Source organism: Canis lupus, chromosome 27 (genome assembly GCF_011100685.1).
Source record: "Canis lupus familiaris isolate Mischka breed German Shepherd chromosome 27, alternate assembly UU_Cfam_GSD_1.0, whole genome shotgun sequence".
NCBI classification, from domain to species: Eukaryota; Metazoa; Chordata; class Mammalia; order Carnivora; family Canidae; genus Canis; species Canis lupus.
The window spans coordinates 42,781,595-42,800,755 of record NC_049248.1 but is presented as its reverse complement, the minus strand read 5'-3'; the positions used below and the strand labels follow the sequence as shown (position 1 = coordinate 42,800,755).

The 19,161-nt window shown below is 49.4% G+C and overlaps 2 protein-coding genes across 2 annotated transcripts; one reads left to right on the top strand and one right to left on the bottom strand.

The window, feature by feature from the left end:
• Nucleotides 1–6,793: 6,793 nt before the first annotated feature.
• Nucleotides 6,794–14,322, bottom strand: METTL7A (methyltransferase like 7A). Its single transcript, XM_038577661.1, has 2 exons — nt 13,744–14,322; nt 6,794–8,186 (listed from the first exon to the last, which is right to left on the bottom strand). Exons 1-2 carry the CDS (start codon nt 14,242–14,244, stop codon nt 7,950–7,952), a joined length of 738 nt encoding a protein of 245 aa, XP_038433589.1. The 5' UTR covers nt 14,245–14,322; the 3' UTR covers nt 6,794–7,949.
• Nucleotides 14,323–14,570: 248 nt separating this feature from the next.
• Nucleotides 14,571–16,607, top strand: LOC119877671 (basic proline-rich protein-like). Its single transcript, XM_038577925.1, has one exon. The coding sequence runs from the start codon at nt 14,571–14,573 to the stop codon at nt 16,605–16,607; it is 2,037 nt and encodes a 678-aa protein (XP_038433853.1).
• The last annotated feature ends 2,554 nt before the right edge of the window (nt 16,608–19,161 follow it).

The window sequence follows — 19,161 nt, the reverse complement described above, 5'->3', positions numbered from 1 at the left end:
ACAGAAGCAGCAGCAGATTGGGGGTAAGGAGACCCCGCAGTCAGAAATTGGCCGGTTAGTATGGCGATAAGATAAGGAGGCCCGAGTAGGAGAGTGAGGACGGGCTGGTTTCGTCTGCTGTCCAGCCTGGTTAGAAAGGGGCACCCTGCTGGCTGGCAGCCGGAGACAAGGCGGGGTGGCAGCGGTAGAGGTCTCTAAGCTGGGGAATAGGCTTCATAGGGGAGGTCAAAGGCTAATGGCTGTTTCCAGAATAGGACTTGAGGGGCGCCTGAGTAGGTCAGTTGGTTAAGCGTCTGCCTTTGGCTCAGGTCACGATCCGGGGTCCTGAGATCAAGCCCCAGACTCTCAGCAGAGTCTGCTTCTCCCTCTCCCTCCACCTCTCCCCATGCTGGTGCTCTTTCTCTCTCTCTCAAGTAAATAAATAAAATCTTTAAAAGGAACAGGACTTCAGAGTTTGAATTTTCTTTCTTTTTTTTTTTTTTTTTTTTTGAGTTTGAATTTTCATCTGTGGCAATTTGGAAACGATGACAGCAGACTGAGGCACTTGGCATGTCCGTTTTCCTCTAGAAATGAGAGGTTTATTTGGAGGAGTATTTTTCCAGAGAGAGGACCTAGACCTTTCATCAGATTCTTAAGAAGTCTCTTAGGATCCTATAAAAATTAAGAATTGATACCAGGTAACACCATTTTTACCTAATCCTCACACTTTCAGACATATCTGTCATCCAGATATGGTTACGTGTTTGCTGTGTGAGCAAAAGACAAATGTTTCTCTATAAAATTTTAACCAGGATCCCAGAAGGCCTCCTTTCCAGAACTACAAGGGGAAGAAAATAAAAGCACAAGAGCAAAAAATGTGGGCTGACAGGTTAGTGACTTATTAGTTGTGTCTACTTTCTCCAATGTTTTCTTCCACTTTCAACACATAGGCAGATGAGATTGCGTGCATTAGTAAGAAATTTGATACAGGGCAACATTTATACTTATAAACAAATAATAAATATTTAATTTAATATTGCAGCTTTTGCTTTTAAAAAAAAAGGGGGGGGTTAGATTTCTTTGTTCCTAAGCTTTCGTGGACAATAAAGTTGAAAAGAAACTCTTCTTCTGGGATCAGAGTAAATAATCTGTTCCCATAACATGAGAAGTGAGATAGAATTTGAACCAAGTGCTGCTGCTTTCATAGTCCTAACACTGCCTGCTTAGCCTGACAGGGAAAATGTGAGCCAGGATTGGAGGGATTTGGGAAATGATGTTTGTACCTTTAGTACTCGGTGTAGAAGTTCTTTGCAGCATCCCACGTAGGTGCCGAACTTTTTATTGTCAGGGGCAAAAATGAGGGCTTTGCCAAGTTATTTTTTGTGGGAGATTTCCTTAAAAGTATACCGAGTCTCCAGAGGGGCTCCTGGGTGGTGCAGTCGGTTGAGCATCCAACTCTTGGCTCAGGTCATGATTTTGGAGTCATGGGATCGGGCCCCATGTTGGGCTCTGTGCTCGACAGGGAGTTTGCTTGGGAGTCTCTCTTTCCCTCTGCCCCTCCTTCTGCTTGCGAGTGCGCAGTTTGGCTATTGTAGACATTGCTGCTGTGAACATTGGGGTGCAGGTGTCCCGGCTTTTCACTGCATCTGTATCTTTGGGGTAAATCCCCAACAGTGCAATTGCTGGGTTGTAGGGTAGCTCTATTGTTAACTCTTTGAGGACCCTCCACACAGTTTTCCAGAGTGGCTGCACCAGTTCACATTCCCACCAACAGTGCAAGAGGGTTCCCCCTTCTCCACATCCTCTCCAACATTTGTGGTTTCCTGTCTTGTTAATTTTAGCCGTTCTCACCAGTAAAGTGGTATCTCATTGTGGTTTTCATTTGTGTTTCCCTGAAGACAAGTGATGTGGAGCATTTTCTCATCTGCTTGTTGGCCATGTGTGGGTCTTCTTTGGAGAAATGTCTGTTCATGTCTTCTGCCCATTTCATGATTGGATTGTTTGTTTCTTGTGTGTTGAGTTTGATAAGTTCTTTATAGATCTTGGATACTGGCCCTTTATCTGTCATTTGCAAGTATCTTCTAGGAGGAAGCTTCTTGAAACAGCCAGCAAAGGCTTTCTAGAAGGGCATTTCTTTATCTGGTCCTTGGGAAATAATCGTAGGTGTTGAAGAAATTGGAAAGTGTTGTTTATTTAGGGAAAGACACAGTGAATTTTGTTTCTGACAAGTTAAATTCTAAATATCAAAGAAATGGCAAAAGTGAGAGGTTTAAGAATCTTTTTCACACAGGTGATGGCTCACAGCCTAGGAGTATAAGCAAGGCTCAAGGGATTGAACACAGACTCAGTGAGTCTTGGGGGACCATTCACAGTGGAATGATGGAGAAAGGACACAGAATTACAGGGACTTGGGCTTGAGAAAACCTCAAGAAGCACATGTGGGGAGGCCTGGGCTTTAGAATCAGGTGAGCTACCTAGGCATACCGGTGTGACCACTCACCGTGTGGCTTTGGGCAAGTGATGGAACATCCACTGGTCTGCTTTCTCATTTGTCAGTTGAAGGTCATTTACCTGCCTTGCAGAGTTATGAGTGATGTAGGAGAGATGTTAGGGTTCGGTGCCAACCAAGAAGGAATTCTTGAGACATCTTTGGGGCAAAAAAGTGGTTTTATTAAAGTACAGGGACAGGACCTGTGGGCAGAAAGAGCTGCATCGGAGTCATGAGGAGTGGCCCATTATATACTTTCAGGTTGGATGGGCGGGTGGGGGTCAGGGATAGCATAAGTCACTAAGGGATTTTGGAGGCAAGGTTTCCAGGACCTTGAGGGGGCTAGCTATTGTTGGGAAAAGTCATTTATTACTGTCTAATAAAACCTGAGTCATGAGACCCTTCAGATGTATATTGGTGCACCATATGCTTGGAGGATGATTGCCAACGTGTATCTTAGGGGTTAGAGGTAAAGGAAGTTTCCAAAGGAATATTTATTTATTTATTTATTTATTTATTTATTTATTATTTATTTTTAAAGATTTTTATTTAGTTATGAGAGACAGAGAGAGAGAGAGAGAGGCAGAGACATAGAGAGAGAGGCAGGCTCCATGCAGGGAGCCTGATGTGGGACTCGATCCTGGGACTCCAGGATCCCACCCTGGGCCAAAGGCAGGCGCTTAACCGCTGAGCCACCCAGGCGTCCCTAAAGGAATTTTTATATATTAAAAGTCTTACAGCATCCTGGAGGTTGGGCTAGGATTGCCTCTTGCCCTTAGCAAAGTATTAACATCGAGGCAGCTGAGCTCCTAGAGGAATGTCACTCTGCCTGTTTCAAGGACTTGTGAATGAGCTGTAATAAGGAAATATATTTTTTAAAGATTTTATTTATTTAGTCATGAGTGACACACAGAGAGGCAGAGACACAGGCAGAGGGAGAAGCAGGCTCCCTGCAGGGAGCCCGATGTGGGACTCGATCCCAGGTCTCCAGGACCATGCCCTGGGCCAAAATCTTAAAAAAAGAAAAAAAGATTGAGAAGGACACAGCCTGAATTACAGCTATCGGACGTGAGAGATTTTCACTTTAGGAATAGTAAATTCTGAATGGCAGTTTTCCTTATTTTTAGATAATTCTCTACAGGTTCCCACATAGTTTCCTTTAGGGCCAAAATAATACCTTGCTCAGTTGGCAAATTACTATGGGGTTTTTTTTGTGTGTATTCTGTTCATTAACTGAACTAAAAATTGGGAACACTGGCCACTCTACATTCATTTCCTGTGCCTTCAATTAACATGACCTCTCCTCTTGATTCTGGTGGTTTCCATGGATAAGGGAATTCTGATTATTCTTAATTTGCCTGAAGGCTTTTGGGTTTAGGTATCTATTTTTTTTTTAAGATTTTATTTATTTATTCATGAGAGACACACAGAGAGAGGCAGAGACACAGGCAGAGGGAGAAGCAGGCTCCATGCAGGGAGCCGACGTGGGACTCAATCCTGGGTCTCCAGGATCAGGCCCTGGGCCAAAGGCGGCGCCAAACTGCTGGGCCACCCTGGCTGCCCGGGTATAGGTATCTAAATAATTCAAGTGACACTTCCTGAACAGTTTTCTTTTTTGCCTTTGTTGACATCAGGCTGCTGTGATTCATCCCCCCTCTCAACTGCCATAACAGATTAACAAGAATTGAATTTCAGTTAAGTTCTGGCTTTTCTAAAGCAACAGCAAAGGGAAAGGCTTATGGTGACCGGTCAAGAGTACACAAGGAACTATTACACAATGGTTGCTTCACTTGCTGTTCAAGTATGAAATATGTAGGAATTCAAAAGGAACAATTACAATATTAGAAAACGGGAACAGGATGTTTTATAATATAAACATAAGAAGTTTCAGTGGTGCTTTGTCTTGTGTCGTTAATCATTAAAATGAAGTATCGTGCTCATGGGTCCAGGGACTTAACAGGATTGGGAAGCAGCTGATGTAAACAGTATTCATCCTGATCCTCCCCTCGGACTCACCCTGCCTGCCTTCAGTTCCCTGAGCAAATTGGCTTTTATTTATCTATGGCACAAGCTGCTCTGTTATGCCGAAATCCTAATAGCCCCTGGCATTCAGATCGAGTGTCACTTTCTCAAGGAAGCCTGGGATCCTCCTCCCGACTGGGTCAGATTCCAATTTTCCCAGCCCCTGGCACCTCTCCCCCGTGGCTGGCGAGTTTACCCGGCTGAGGGCCCCAGAGGGCAGGGAACACGTCTAGCTGATTCAGCACTAAGCCAACACCAAGAGCAAAGTACACGGTAGCTATTTGTTGAATGAAGGTCAACATTTATTAAGTACCAAGTGTTTTACTTCATGAATTCCTCCCAATAACCGTTGGGTGGATATTATCCTCATTAACAGATGAAGTGACATGAGAAAAATAACTTGCCCAAGGTCACATCATCAACAAATGACACAGCCCAGGACTCGACCAAGGTAACTTTGATGCCAAAGCCCGTGTCGTTTTGTCTTTTATTTTCCTCATCGCATACGGTGATCCTAGTGAAATGCCCGTGTTCTCAGCCTGGTACTATGTGATCTGCCACAGGAAGGCAGACCGAGGGTCTGATCCAAATGCAGCGCTGTGGTTTTTTTTTTGTTTTAATATTTTATTTATTTATTCATGAAAGACACACAGAGAGAAAGAGGCAGAGACCCAGGCAGAGGGAGAAGCAGGCTCCATGCAGGGAGCCCGACGTGGGACTTGGTCCCGGGACTCCAGGATCACGCCCTGAGCTGAAGTCAGGCTCTCAACCGCTGAGCCACCCAGGCGTCCCCAGCGCTGTGTTTATAGTGAGTATTTGCGGTGCCTCCTCAGCGTCCGTTTCTGCTTTCCCCAGTCACAGGCCCTGTTCTCATTTGGAGAATATAGAACTCTCTTTGTCTCAGCTCACTTGGTCTGGGGGTGCGGAGGCCCAGCAGTGAAGCCTTGTGAGCTGTACTTGAGCAAGTCAGCACGATCCATCTGGATTAAACACTGTGACTGGTGCAGGCATGGACTTGGACCCAGTATTGTCAATCTGAGCCAACTGAGACTCAGTCCAGAACTTTGGTTGGAGTTTGTGCAAAAACAGACTTGATCTCTCCAACTGGCCTTGGCCTCTGAAAGCATGAAGATTGGCACTACTTCCACAGACTCCCCGCCTGGTAGGGCAGACAGGAGGGCAGATGTGACATCTGATAATATCAGCTGAGCCCTGCTCAAGCTGTACCTGAGGCTTTCTGTCCCTGTGCTTTTCACTAATTTGAGTCATTGAAGTCTTTTTTCTACTTAAGCCTTTTTGGTTGAGAGTTGCGTCACTTGCCATCAAAGAAATCCTAACTAGCACCCTGGAACATGTTTTGCCTTTTTCTCTTTCCATTTTGCATGGATTTGGGTCACTTCCACAGGCTGTTGGAATGGCCATAAATGTGTGTCTTCTGGCCTCAGAGGAAAGCAGTGAGGAGGTAATATAGCAGTGACGATGTCAAAACAGGTTTTGTAGTTTGGGGAATCGGGGCTTCTAAGACCTGCTCAGTAACTTGTGGAATGTGAGAAACTTTGTTTCTCTACATCTTATTTTTTTTTTAATTTTTATTTATTTATGATAGTCACAGAGAGAGAGAGAGGAGAGAGAGGCAGAGACACAGGCAGAGGGAGAAGCAGGCTCCGTGCACCGGGAGCCTGACGTGGGATCCGATCCCGGGTCTCCAGGATCGCACCCTGGGCCAAAGGCAGGCGCCAAACTGCTGCGCCACCCAGGGATCCCTACATCTTAGTATTGTACAGAAAGCGAGGATAATATTTGCCGTGCCACTTAGACAAGAAGGAATTGATAAGCGTTTGTACTTTGGCATTACTTCTCTTCCAACGTGCTGGTAGCATTCCAGCATGTCAACCTGTGTTTTTTTCCTATTTCTCAATCACTAGACTAACCTCAGCAATAGTTGAGGTGGGTAGTAAGGAGGGTTCTACTTTGGGGAGATGGTAGAAAGAGGAGATTCCTGTTCTAGAGCTCAGGAGGCCTTAGACGAGCGTCCCAACCTCACCATAACAGTAACTGTCTTTATGTCGGAGAGCATTAGGATAGTAAGCGCCCCTTCTTTCTACTCTGTGGATCTTACAAGTGGGGGTTTTTGGACTTGAACTTTTCAAAAACCCATTCTGATCCTCCCAAAACTGCTTTCTCTAAAATCCACTAGATGTGTTTACGGTTGCCCAGTGGTAGAAAGAAAAATCTGTATGTTCAGATAGCTTAATTTTCCCCTTCCAGAAACATTAAAAAAAAAAAAAAAGAACACGAAGCCAGCAAAGATATAAACCATTTATTTCCATTCCTAAAATCTACGTGAATTTATCGATTGATTTCGTTATTTAAAATAGTCCCTTTGTAAAGTCATTATACTTTACAGAAAATATACTAAGTTTATCAAAATACACACAAACTATTGCTGGAAATGCTATTCTTAATCCCTCTGACTGAGCAACCCAACACTTGTTTTCAAAGCCCTTATGATTTTCAGAGGTTTCCATGGTGGCAAGAAACAAAGAAATCATCTCGGGACAGGAGTGGCAATCGGTCGGAATAATACCCCAAATACGCATCTACTTTACAGACGCCCGGACCGCCTGGGTGTGAGGGGCTCTTACAGAGTGTTCCGAATTACACAAGGTCTTCCTAGTTGCAGTAGGCCTTTCCCTTACCTACAATCTAAGACATGCAGCAGAGTATATGCTACATAATAAGGAACATGTACTCAAGCAACTTAAGGGCCTCAACTATTTGTCTGGATATACTCATGTGTCAAGTACAATCCTTATCTTTAGCATTGAAGACTGGAATGCAGGAAAACTAACGTCACTAGAAATAGGGGAGTAAAAACACCAAAGCTGGGCAGAACCAGGGTTGGAACCCCCCATCCATCAATTTTGAAAACCAACCCATGGATACTAAGAACAACAAACAGACTCAGATTTCTCTTTCAAAGAGACCTGGGTTCTTTAGATTTGGATTTTCAACTAGTTAGTAATTCTCTATTCAGTTTGTGAAGCCTTAAGATCTTGTCGCTTCTCCCTTTACCAAGTCATCTTTTGCGTGATTTCACTGCTTCCAAGCACCAAGCTCTCGAGGGGGTGAAATGAAAACCTGCCAGCTAACAATTTAAGACAGCTGGAAGGATCTTGAAGTTAACCACATAAACCAACATTTGGGGCTAATGCTAAACTTCGGTTGTGAAAGCCCAGCCCTTCCTTTTAAGGGAGAGAGTCCTGTTTGGCTTTGGTTTTGGTTTCGATCCTCTTGGGGGGACAACAGAAGATGGCTAAATAGGTAGATAAACGCTTAGAGACAAAATGCAACTTTACCTTACAAAGAGAAGGTTCCCTTTCTCCCAGTTAGTATCTTAAGTGTAAAACTGCAGCCTGAGGCTAAGAGCCGCTCAGCCCCCCACTCCCCGCGGCGCAGGCTACTTGACGGCGTACCCAGAGATGTGAGGGCGCACCAGCTCCCAGGACAGCGGAGCCTGGAAATGCTGCAGCTTGAGTTGGGAGAAGGGCACCCGCTCCAGCGCCTTCCAGCTCTCTCTGGTCAGGTGGCACCTGTCAAACAGCAGGTGCCAGAAGGGGTGCAGGATTTGTTGCCAGAAGTAATTCCAAGTTGAGCTCTCAGCTGCGACATGCTCCAGGAAAAAGAAAGCCCCTCCCTGAGAAGGAAAAAAAAAAAAAAAACCAGGATTTTAGTTTCTAAAGAACAGGTTTGTAAGATGATTGAAGCTTCTTCGATTTCTGTGGCTCTTGAGGCTCACTCACTTCACGAGAAGGCCTGCGTAAATCAGAACTTGCTAAGACACTATTTTGGCCAATAGTCTCGCCTCCTGTCAAATTTTATACAGTTGCCAATCTAAGGCAACTAATGCGCATCTTGTGATGATCAAGTACTGCATCATCCTGGCTAAACGTGCAGTGCTCCTGCGTGCAAGCCACTAGCCTTCGTGCCTGGCGCGCGTCAACTCACTTAATCCTTACAGTGAACTATTTGGGTCAATATCATCCATCATTCCTATTTTTACAGGTGGGGGAAGAGTCACACAGAAAATGAGCAACTTGCCCAGGGTCACACAGCTTATAAATGCTTTGAACCTGGACAGACTGGCTCCAGAGGCCTCGCCCGTGTGTTGATTTTAGGCACTGCAGAAAAGTTCAAACAGAGAAACAAGCACTAGTCTATCATCTCAAGATAACCGCTGTCAAGATTTTGTGTGTACATCATGTGAAGATGTTTTTTTTTTTTTTCCCCTAAAGTTAGGACTAGGACTAGAATGTACCTTCTGTTTTGTAACCGGCTTTGTTTGATTTATGTACTCAAATATTATTCTAAAACATTTTTTAAAAAGATTTTATTTATTTATTCATGAGAGACAGAGAGAGAGAGAGAGAGAGGCAGAGACCCAGGCAGAGGGAGAAGCAGGCTCCATGCAGGGAGCCTGACATGGGACTCAATCCCGGGACCCCAGGATCACAACCTGAGCTGAAGGCAGATGCTCAACCACTGAGCCACCCAGGCAACGCCTTTATTAGTTTTCTAATAGGGTGTTGGGTTTTTCTTACTGCTTAGCAAGGGCATTTAGTATAATAAGACTACCTTTTTTTTTTTTTAAGATTTTATTTTTAAGGAATCTCTACACTCAGTGTAGGGCTTGAACTCACAACCTTGAGGTCAAGAGTCACATACTCTACTGACTGAGCCAGCCAGGCATCCCTGTTGTTTACCTTTTAATTACAATTTTTTAAACTTATTCTTTAAAATTAAAAAAAATTTTCTTTTTACTTCTTCTAAACATTGTTCTTGGGTTCTGCTTTGCAAACCTGTGAGAGAGCTGAATCCATACCTAGCACTGCCTGAGACTAAAGAATCACGTCTGATATTTTTGTACCATTGTCACAAGGATGTAAATGATATGAATTAAAGTACTGAAGCATCTAAAAGCATTAGTGAAGTCATGGTACCCCTGTGCCGTTAGGGATTTTATTCGTCGGATGTGATGTGCAAATCACTGTCCTGTAGGCATTAGCAGCTGCTACTTTCGTCTCGTCTCGGACAGTCCTATAAATGCAGGGGAAGTATCCACATAGTAGAGGTTATACATTAACAGGACTTCAGAATTCTTTTCTGCCCATCTACCCCTGTGGGGAGTAGGAGAAGGGGTCCTCCAAATCCCCTCCAAAACCCGGGGTGAGGGTCACACTCTTCTAGTCTCCTCTGGCCACCCTAATCATGCCTATCCCAGGCAGAGAGCTGACAGGTGGCAGTTTCCCCAGTTCTATGGGTAAGTGAAGGCCTGTGTGCAGGAATGGAAAGCTTGGAGTTTCCTAATTGGATTAAAAAAAAAAAAGAAGAAGAAGAAGAAAAAGATTTCCATAGACTAGGACAGGAGGAGCCCCAGGTCCGGGGAGGCCTATGTTGCCCTCTGGGTAACACACGGTAAACCAGAGGTGCCCATCACCCATTCAGGTGACGGTTGAGTAGACACATGGATACGCAGGTTTGGGGTTAGAAGAAGGATCTGGGCTAGATCTATCCATTTGGAAACCATCTGTACATGCACAGTAATTGAAAACTGTGGGAGGCCCATGAAATGCCCCTGGGGCCGTATTTAATTAAGTAAAATGAGAGCCAAAAAAGCAAACTCCAGTATTTAGAGATGGGCAGAGGAAGAACAGCCAGCAAAAGTGGCAGAAATGTGGAAGCTGGTGAGAGAAAAAGGCCCTAGTGACAAACAGTGTGGTGCAGCAGTAGGAATACTTGCATTAAAGAAAGTCAGGAAAAAAAAAAAAAAAAAGGAAAGAAAAAAGAAAGAAAAAGAAATAAAGAAAGACCATTTTCGAAGATGGTGCTGACACCAAAGAAGGAAGCCCCTGCCCTCCCAAAGCCGATGCCAAAGCAAAGGCTTTGAAAGCTAAGAAAGCGGTGCTGAAAGGCATGCACAGTCCCAAGAAAAGATTCGTACGTCACCTACATTCCTACGACCCAAGACCCTGCGGCTCCGAAGGCAGCCCAAAGATCCTGAAGAAACAAGCTTGATCCCTATGCCCTCATCAAGTTCCCCCGACTACCGAGTCAGCCAGGAAGAAAATAGAAGCCAACAACACGCTTGTGTTCATTGTGCATGTCAAGACCAGTGAGCACCAGGTCAAACGGGCTGTGAAGAAGCTCTATGACATTGATGGGGCCAAGGTCAATGCCTTGATCAGGCCTGATGGAGAGAAGAAAGTGTATGCTCCACTGGCTCCTGGCTATGATGCTTTGGATGCTGGCAACAAAACTGGGATCATCTAAACTGAGTCCAGCCGGGTATAAATCTAAATATAATTTTTTTCACCATAAAAGAAAAAAAAGAAAAGAAAGACCTATTGGCTGTGTAACCTTGGGCAAGTTTCTTTTCTTTTTAGAGACTTTATTTATTCATGAGAGACACAGAGAGAGAGGCAGAGACACAGGCAGAGGGAGAAGCAGGCTCCATGCAGGGAGCCTGACGTGGGACTCGATCCCGGGACCCTGGGGTCACCACCTGGGCCGAAGGCAGGGGCTAAACTGCTGAGCCACCCAGGGATCCCTGGGGCAAGCTTCTTTTTTAAAGATTAATTTTTTTTTTTAATTTTTATTTATTTATGATAGTCACAGAGAGAGAGAGAGGCAGAGACACAGGCAGAGGGAGAAGCAGGCTCCATGCACCGGGAGCCCGACGTGGGATTTGATCCCGGGTCTCCAGGATCGCGCCCTGGGCCAAAGGCAGGCGCTAAACTGCTGCGCCACCCCTGGGGCAAGCTTCTTAACCTCTGTTTCCTCAACACAACATGAAGGCAATATCTGCTTCCAAGGACTGTTGTGAGGGTTAAAGCTCACTGTAATAAAGCTCCTGGTTGTGTGCAGCTGAGTGCTGAATGCTGGGTGCTTCCCAGCAGCTAAGGAAGACCACTGGATGCGGTCTCAGTCACAGTGCTGGGAAATGCAGGGAAGCATTACTTGCTTTGTAGGGGTCACAGGTAAGCAAAACACTCACTAGCCTGGCCTAGTCCCTATCCAGTCTTAGGACACAAGAATCCAGCGTTTGGATATAAGAATCACAAGGTTTGGGGGCACCTGGAGGCTCAGTCAGTTAAGTGTCTGACTCTTGATTTCGGCTCAGGTCCTGATCCTCGGGGTTGCAGGATCGGGTACCCCCCAATCCCCCCTCATGGGCTCTGCACTCAACAGGGAGTCTGCTTCCCTCCCTCTGCCCTCTCCCCACTCGTGCGCACACTCTCTCTCTCAAATAAATAAATCTTAAAAAAAAAAAAGAATCCAAACGTCTTCATTTACTACTCTGATGTTGGCCTCTCCTTGAGCCAAAGACAAGGAGATCATTGTCTGTCAACCCCATTTCAAGCCCCTGTCTTCCTGAGGAACTTCCTGTTTCTTCCTGAGGAACATCCTTTTCTCCTAGGACAGTGAGTTCAACCGTTGAGATGTCCGTGCTTTACTTACATTCAACCAAGTTAAGAATAAAGCTATTTTAAAAAATTAGTAAATAGGTGAAAATCATTTAGGTATAAAGAATTTCAAACTATACAGAAAGATACACAACGAAAAGTGACTCTACCCTATATTGAATCCCATTCCCGCAAGGCAACCACTGTTAATAGTTTCTTGTCTAGGGGCGCCTGGGTGCCCCAGTTAAGCCTCTGACTCTTGATTTTTGGCTCAGGTCATGATCTCAGGGTCCTGGGATTAAGCTCTGCGCTCAGCAGTCTTCTGAGATTCTCTCTCCCTCTGCCCCTCCCCTTGCTCACATATTCAAGTGTTTTCTCTCTCTCTCTCTCTCTAATAGATGGATAAATCTTAAAAAAAAATTTTCTTCTCTATCCTTTCCATTAACATATACACAATGTATATGTACATACGTGTGTGTGTGTGTCTAAGCCCTCACACAGCGGGTTTACCGTCTATGTAATAGTCTCTGCTCTCATTTAACATTAACATTTCATTAATGTCCCTTTAACATTATCTCTTGGGGACTTTTTTCGTATCAGCCTAGATAACTCTTCCTTGTTCTTTTTAACAGATGCACAGAATTCTTTTGTACTGTGTGACAATTTACTTGAACAGCCTCCTGTTGATGGACATCTAGGTTATTTCTAATTCCTGCTATTACGAATACTCCACTGAGTGCCTTTGCATAGAGACACATTTTTGCATATTTGTGCAGTGTAGCTCTAGGATAAATTACTGCTGGATAAAAGGCTACGTGCGCTTTAAATTTTGATATTCTCAAGTTACCCTCCAAAGAGGGCACTTCCTCCAATGTGTATGGGAGTGTCCTGCTTCCCAAACCTCAATAACCATATTTACCTTAAAAGCCTCTGACGGTACAATATGTAAAAAATGGCATCTTGCTTTAGTTTCTTTAATTGCACCTACAGTTGAGCATTTTTATATGATTGGCTTTTATTGCTTTATTTACTTTTGAGAGAGGGAGAGCGGGCTAGGGGGGAAAGGAGAGACAATCCCAAGCAGGCTCTATGCCCAGAGCAGAGCCGGATGGGGGGGCCTCCATCCCACAACCTTGAGATCGAGACCCCAGGGGAAATCTAGAATCCCATGCTTGATGGACTGAGCCGCCCAGGTGCCCCTAGAGGAGGCTATTTTTATTTATATTTCTGTTCCTGAGGTTTGCCTATCTTTCTCTGTGTTTTTCTTATTATTTAAAGAAACCCTATTGATCTTTGGATCCATAATGCCTTTTAAAATGAAGGAAGTTCATCTTTTTGTCTATCATCCCTGGCAAATACTTCTATGTTTTGATACTTTATTTTGTTTATAGTACTTTTTTTTTTTCCTCTGTAGAAGTCTTAAAATTTTATGTACTCAGAATCCCTTTCCCTTTAGAGCTTAAGAATTCAACAGAGTGCCAGGCACCTGGGTGGCTCAGCTCAGGGCGTGACCCCGAGGCCCTGGGATCGGGTCCCACGTCGGGCTCCCTGCATGGAGCCTGCTTCTCCCTCTGCCTGGGTCTCTGCCTCTCTCTCTCTCTCTCTCTCTCTCTCTGTGTGTGTGTCTCTATGAATGAATAAGTAAAATCTTAAAAAAAAAAAAATCCACAGCGCCTTCTCTAGTAGCTTCGCTTTTTATGTAGGAACCTTTGAGCCACCGGAGCGGACGCACGGCTTGGGCTGAGGGCGGTTCCCAGCCACCAGTCCTGGGGCACCCCGCGCGTCACTCACCGGCCTCAGCACCCTGCACACCTCCCGCAGGATCTGCCCCTGGTCCCGCACGGAGCACAGCACCAGGGTGCAGACCACCACGTCCACCGAGCCGTCGGCCACCTGCGGCATGTCCTCCCCCGCCGCCACCACGAAGCGCTCGAACTGCAGGTGTCGGTTCTCCGCGATGCTCTTGATCAAGAACTTCTCGAAGTTGGGGTTGGGGTCCACGCAGGTCACCCTGCACCCCGGCGGGTAGAACTGGAAGTTGGCGCCGGTGCCGCAGCCCACCTCCAGCAGGGACAGCCTCCCCGAGGGGCCCGCGAACGCCTGCAGGCTGCCGAAGAGCTCCCGCTTCCTGCCCGCCATCCGCTCGTTGTACATCACGCTGAACCTCGCCAAGAAGTGGGGGAACCACCACCTCTTGCATATCTGGCTCCACAGGCCCAGGGCGTGCAGCAGGAACAGGGGCGAGGCCAGGAGGCACACGAGGAGCCTGAGGACCACGACGGCGACCGCCATCCTGCGGGGAGCGCGCACCTGTCCGCCCGCGCCTGGGCCGAGCCGGGCGGGCGCGCGGGGGAGCCGGGGCCGCGGGACTGGGCGGGCGCCGCGCAGCAACCACAGCGCCGCCGCCGCCCGCAGGCCCGCCCCGCCCCGCCGCATCGGCGGCCGCGGGGAGGAGCCCGAGGCTTCCCGCGCCCCCGGCCGGAGGCGGGGCCTGGGTCCACTGCGCGGCGCCCCGGGCCTCCTGCGACCTCCGCCGGCGTGGGGCCGCCCCGGCCGGAGGCTGCTGCCCCGTGTCCCCCCCCTCCCCGCACCCCTCCCCGGGGCAGGCCGCGCAGTGGATGCACCCGCCGCACCCCCCAGGCGGGAAGGCTGCTGCCCCGTGTCCCCCCCTCCCCTCCCCCTCCCCCGGGCAGGCCGCGCAGTGGATGCACCCGCCGCACCCCCCAGGCGGGAAGGCTGCTGCCCCGTGTCCCCCCCTCCCCTCCCCCTCCCCCGGGCAGGCCGCGCAGTGGATGCACCCGCCGCACCCCCCAGGCGGGAAGGCTGCTGCCCCGTGTCCCCCCCTCCCCTCCCCCTCCCCCGGGCAGGCCGCGCAGTGGATGCACCCGCCGCACCCCCCAGGCGGGAAGGCTGCTGCCCCGTGTCCCCCCCTCCCCTCCCCCTCCCCCGGGCAGGCCGCGCAGTGGATGCACCCGCCGCACCCCCCAGGCGGGAAGGCTGCTGCCCCGTGTCCCCCCCTCCCCTCCCCCTCCCCCGGGCAGGCCGCTCAGTGGATGCACCCGCCGCACCCCCCAGGCGGGAAGGCTGCTGCCCCGTGTCCCCCCCTCCCCTCCCCCTCCCCCGGGCAGGCCGCGCAGTGGATGCACCCGCCGCACCCCCCAGGCGGGAAGGCTGCTGCCCCGTGTCCCCCCCTCCCCTCCCCCTCCCCCGGGCAGGCCGCGCAGTGGATGCACCCGCCGCACCCCCCAGGCGGGAAGGCTGCTGCCCCGTGTCCCCCCCTCCCCGCACCCCTCCCCGGGGCAGGCCGCGCAGTGGATGCACCCGCCGCACCCCCCAGGCGGGAAGGCTGCTGCCCCGTGTCCCCCCCTCCCCTCCCCCTCCCCCGGGCAGGCCGCGCAGTGGATGCACCCGCCGCACCCCCCAGGCGGGAAGGCTGCTGCCCCGTGTCCCCCCCTCCCCGCACCCCTCCCCGGGGCAGGCCGCGCAGTGGATGCACCCGCCGCACCCCCCAGGCGGGAAGGCTGCTGCCCCGTGTCCCCCCCTCCCCTCCCCCTCCCCCGGGCAGGCCGCTCAGTGGATGCACCCGCCGCACCCCCCAGGCGGGAAGGCTGCTGCCCCGTGTCCCCCCCTCCCCGCACCCCTCCCCGGGGCAGGCCGCGCAGTGGATGCACCCGCCGCACCCCCCAGGCGGGAAGGCTGCTGCCCCGTGTCCCCCCCTCCCCTCCCCCTCCCCCGGGCAGGCCGCGCAGTGGATGCACCCGCCGCACCCCCCAGGCGGGAAGGCTGCTGCCCCGTGTCCCCCCCTCCCCTCCCCCTCCCCCGGGCAGGCCGCGCAGTGGATGCACCCGCCGCACCCCCCAGGCGGGAAGGCTGCTGCCCCGTGTCCCCCCCTCCCCCCCCCCCCCCCCGGGCAGGCCGCGCAGTGGATGCACCCGCCGCACCCCCCAGGCGGGAAGGCTGCTGCCCCGTGTCCCCCCCTCCCCTCCCCCTCCCCCGGGCAGGCCGCGCAGTGGATGCACCCGCCGCACCCCCCAGGCGGGAAGGCTGCTGCCCCGTGTCCCCCCCTCCCCTCCCCCTCCCCCGGGCAGGCCGCGCAGTGGATGCACCCGCCGCACCCCCCAGGCGGGAAGGCTGCTGCCCCGTGTCCCCCCCTCCCCGCACCCCTCCCCGGGGCAGGCCGCGCAGTGGATGCACCCGCCGCACCCCCCAGGCGGGAAGGCTGCTGCCCCGTGTCCCCCCCTCCCCTCCCCCTCCCCCGGGCAGGCCGCGCAGTGGATGCACCCGCCGCACCCCCCAGGCGGGAAGGCTGCTGCCCCGTGTCCCCCCCTCCCCTCCCCCTCCCCCGGGCAGGCCGCGCAGTGGATGCACCCGCCGCACCCCCCAGGCGGGAAGGCTGCTGCCCCGTGTCCCCCCCTCCCCTCCCCCTCCCCCGGGCAGGCCGCGCAGTGGATGCACCCGCCGCACCCCCCAGGCGGGAAGGCTGCTGCCCCGTGTCCCCCCCCCCCCCCCCCCTCCCCCGGGCAGGCCGCGCAGTGGATGCACCCGCCGCGCTACCCGCGCGTCCCCGGGGCGCCCTCCACGGCCAGGCCCCCCACGTTCCTGGCGCCACACAGTTTTATTTTTTAACTCCCTGTTTTGGGGTCGTCCTTTGTTAAAGGGCGGGTTCCACTTCCAATTGTGCAGTGACTGCTGCATTACTCGGCTAATTTAGATAAAAGTCGTGCCCAGAATATTCATCTCTGGGAACCTCAAAACCCAAAGTATGCAAAAAGTAGTTTCAAGCATTCATTTGTTTTTGTTTTTGTTTTTTTTGTTTTTTGGTTTTTTTCATAACAAGAAAGCCTGGGCTTTAGGGTACACGGAAATTTTCAAGAAAAATAGGAACAGGGACGTCTGGGTGCCTCTGTGGTCGAGTGTCTGCCTTGGGCTCAGGTCGTGGTCCCCAGGGCCCTAGGATCGAGTCCTGCAGGGAGCCTGCGTCACCCTCTGCCTGTTTCTCTGCCTCTGTGTCTCTGCCTCTGTGTGTGTGTGTGTCTCATGCATAAATAAAATCTTTTTTATTTTATTTATTTATGATAGTCACACAGAGAGAGAGAGAGAGAGGCAGAGACACAGGCAGAGGGAGAAGCAGCCTCCATGCACCGGGAGCCTGACCTGGGATTCGATTCCGGGTCTCCAGGATCGTGCCCTGGGCCAAAGGCAAGCACCAAACCGCTGCGCCACCCAGGGATCCCGTGACTTGTTTTGTTTAGCATAATATACCCTGGCTCCATCCAAGTCATTGCAAATGGCAAGATTTCATTCTTTTGACAGCCACACAACATTCCACCGTAAATGTTTACCACATCTTATTTATCCATTCATCAGTCGATGGACATCTGGGCTCTCCCCATAATTTGGTTATTGTTGATAACGCTGCTATAAACTTCAGGGTGCATGTGCCCCTTCGAATCAGTATTTTTGTTTCCTTTGGGTAAATGCCTAGTAGTGCAATTGCTGGGTTGTACTTTTTTAATTTTGTGAGGAGCCTCCATACTGTTTTCCAGAGTGGCTGCACCGGTTTGCACTCCCACCAGCGGTGCAAGAGAGTACCCCCTTCTCCACATCCTCATCAACATCTGTTGTTTCCTGCTGAGTGAAGTAAGTCAGTTGGAGAAGGACAAACATTATATGTTCTCATTCATTTGGGGAATATAAATAATAGTGAAAGGGAATATAAGGGAAGGGAGAAGAAATGTGTGGGAAATATCAGAAAGGGAGACAGAACGTAAAGACTGCTAACTCTGGGAAACGAACTAGGGGTGGTGGAAGGGGAGGAGGGCGGGGGGTGGGAGGGAATGGGTTCGGGCACTGGGGGTTATTCTGTATGTTAGTAAATTGAACACCAATAAAAAAATAAATTAAAAAAAATAAAAAATAAAAAAAAAACATCTGTTGTTTCCTGTGTAGTTAATTTTAGACTTTCTGGCAGGTGTGAAGTGGCTCACTGACGTTTTGATTTGTATTTCCCTGATGTCGAGTGATGTTGAGTATTTTTTTCACGCGTCTTTTGGCCATCTGGATGTCTTCTTTGGAAAAATGTCTATTCATGTCTTCTGCCTATTTCTTAGCTGGATTATTTGTCTTTTGGGTGTTGAGTTTGATATGTTCTTCTTTTTTTTTTTTCTAAGATTTTATCTATTTATTCATGAGAGACACAGAGAGGCAGAGACACAGGCAGAGGGAGAAGCAGGCTTCATGCAGGGAGCCCCACGTGGGACTCGATCCCCGGTCACCAGGATCACGCCCTGGGCTGAAGGCGGCGCTACACCACTGAGCCACCGGGCCGCCCTGATATGTTCAATCAATTGCCCTGATATCCAATTGATTTTGGATACTGACTCTTTATGAGATATGTCATTTGCAAATATCTTCTCCCATTTCCTAGGCTGCCTTTTTATTGATTGTTTCCTTTTATCGTGCGGAAGCTTTTTATCTTGATGAAGTCTCTATAGTTCATTTTTTGCTTTTGTTTCCCTTGTCTCTGGAGAAGTATCAATAAGAGGTTGCTACAGCTAATGTCAAAGACATTGCTGCCTGTGTCCTCTAAGATTTTGATGGTTTCCTGTCTCACATTTAGGTCTCTCATCCATTTTTAATTTGTTTTTGTGTATGGTGCAAGAAAGTGGTCTAGTTTCATTCTTCCCCATATTGCTGTCCAGTTTTCCCAACACCATTTGTTGAAGAGACTCTTTTTCCATTGGATTGTTCTTTCTTGTTTTGTCAAAAAGCTTTTTTGTTTTTCTTGTTTTGTTTTGAAAGGGAAGGGGAGAGAAAGTGAAAGGAAGGGCGAGGATATAGGGAGAGAATCTTAAGCAGGCTCCATACCCAGTGTGGGGCTGGATGAAGGACTCAGTCTGATGACTCTGAGATCATGACCAAGTTGAAATCCATACTCGGACACTTGGACATTTAACCTATTGAGCCATCCAGGTGCCCCAGTTTTTTGTTTTTTGTTTTTTAATTGAAGGATAGTTGACATACATAATACAATTATATTACTTCCAGGTGTATAATGTAGTCATTCAATATTTATATGCATTACAAAATGCTCACCGCCATAAATGTTATCTCTTGTCACCATTCAACGTTATTACAATAATGGGGACACCTGGCTGGCTCTGTTGGTAGAGTATGTGACTCTTAATCTCAGAGTCATGAGTTCAGGTC

Coding starts and splice junctions, on each gene's coding strand:
- METTL7A (XM_038577661.1), bottom strand. CDS start 14,244: ATGGCGGTCGCCGTCGTGGTCCTCAGGCTCCTCGTGTGCCTCCTGGCC. Junction 8,187..13,743: donor TGTGCAGGGTGCTGAGGCCG/GTGAGTGACGCG, acceptor TTTCCTTCTCAG/GGAGGGGCTTTCTTTTTCCT.
- LOC119877671 (XM_038577925.1), top strand. CDS start 14,571: ATGCACCCGCCGCACCCCCCAGGCGGGAAGGCTGCTGCCCCGTGTCCC.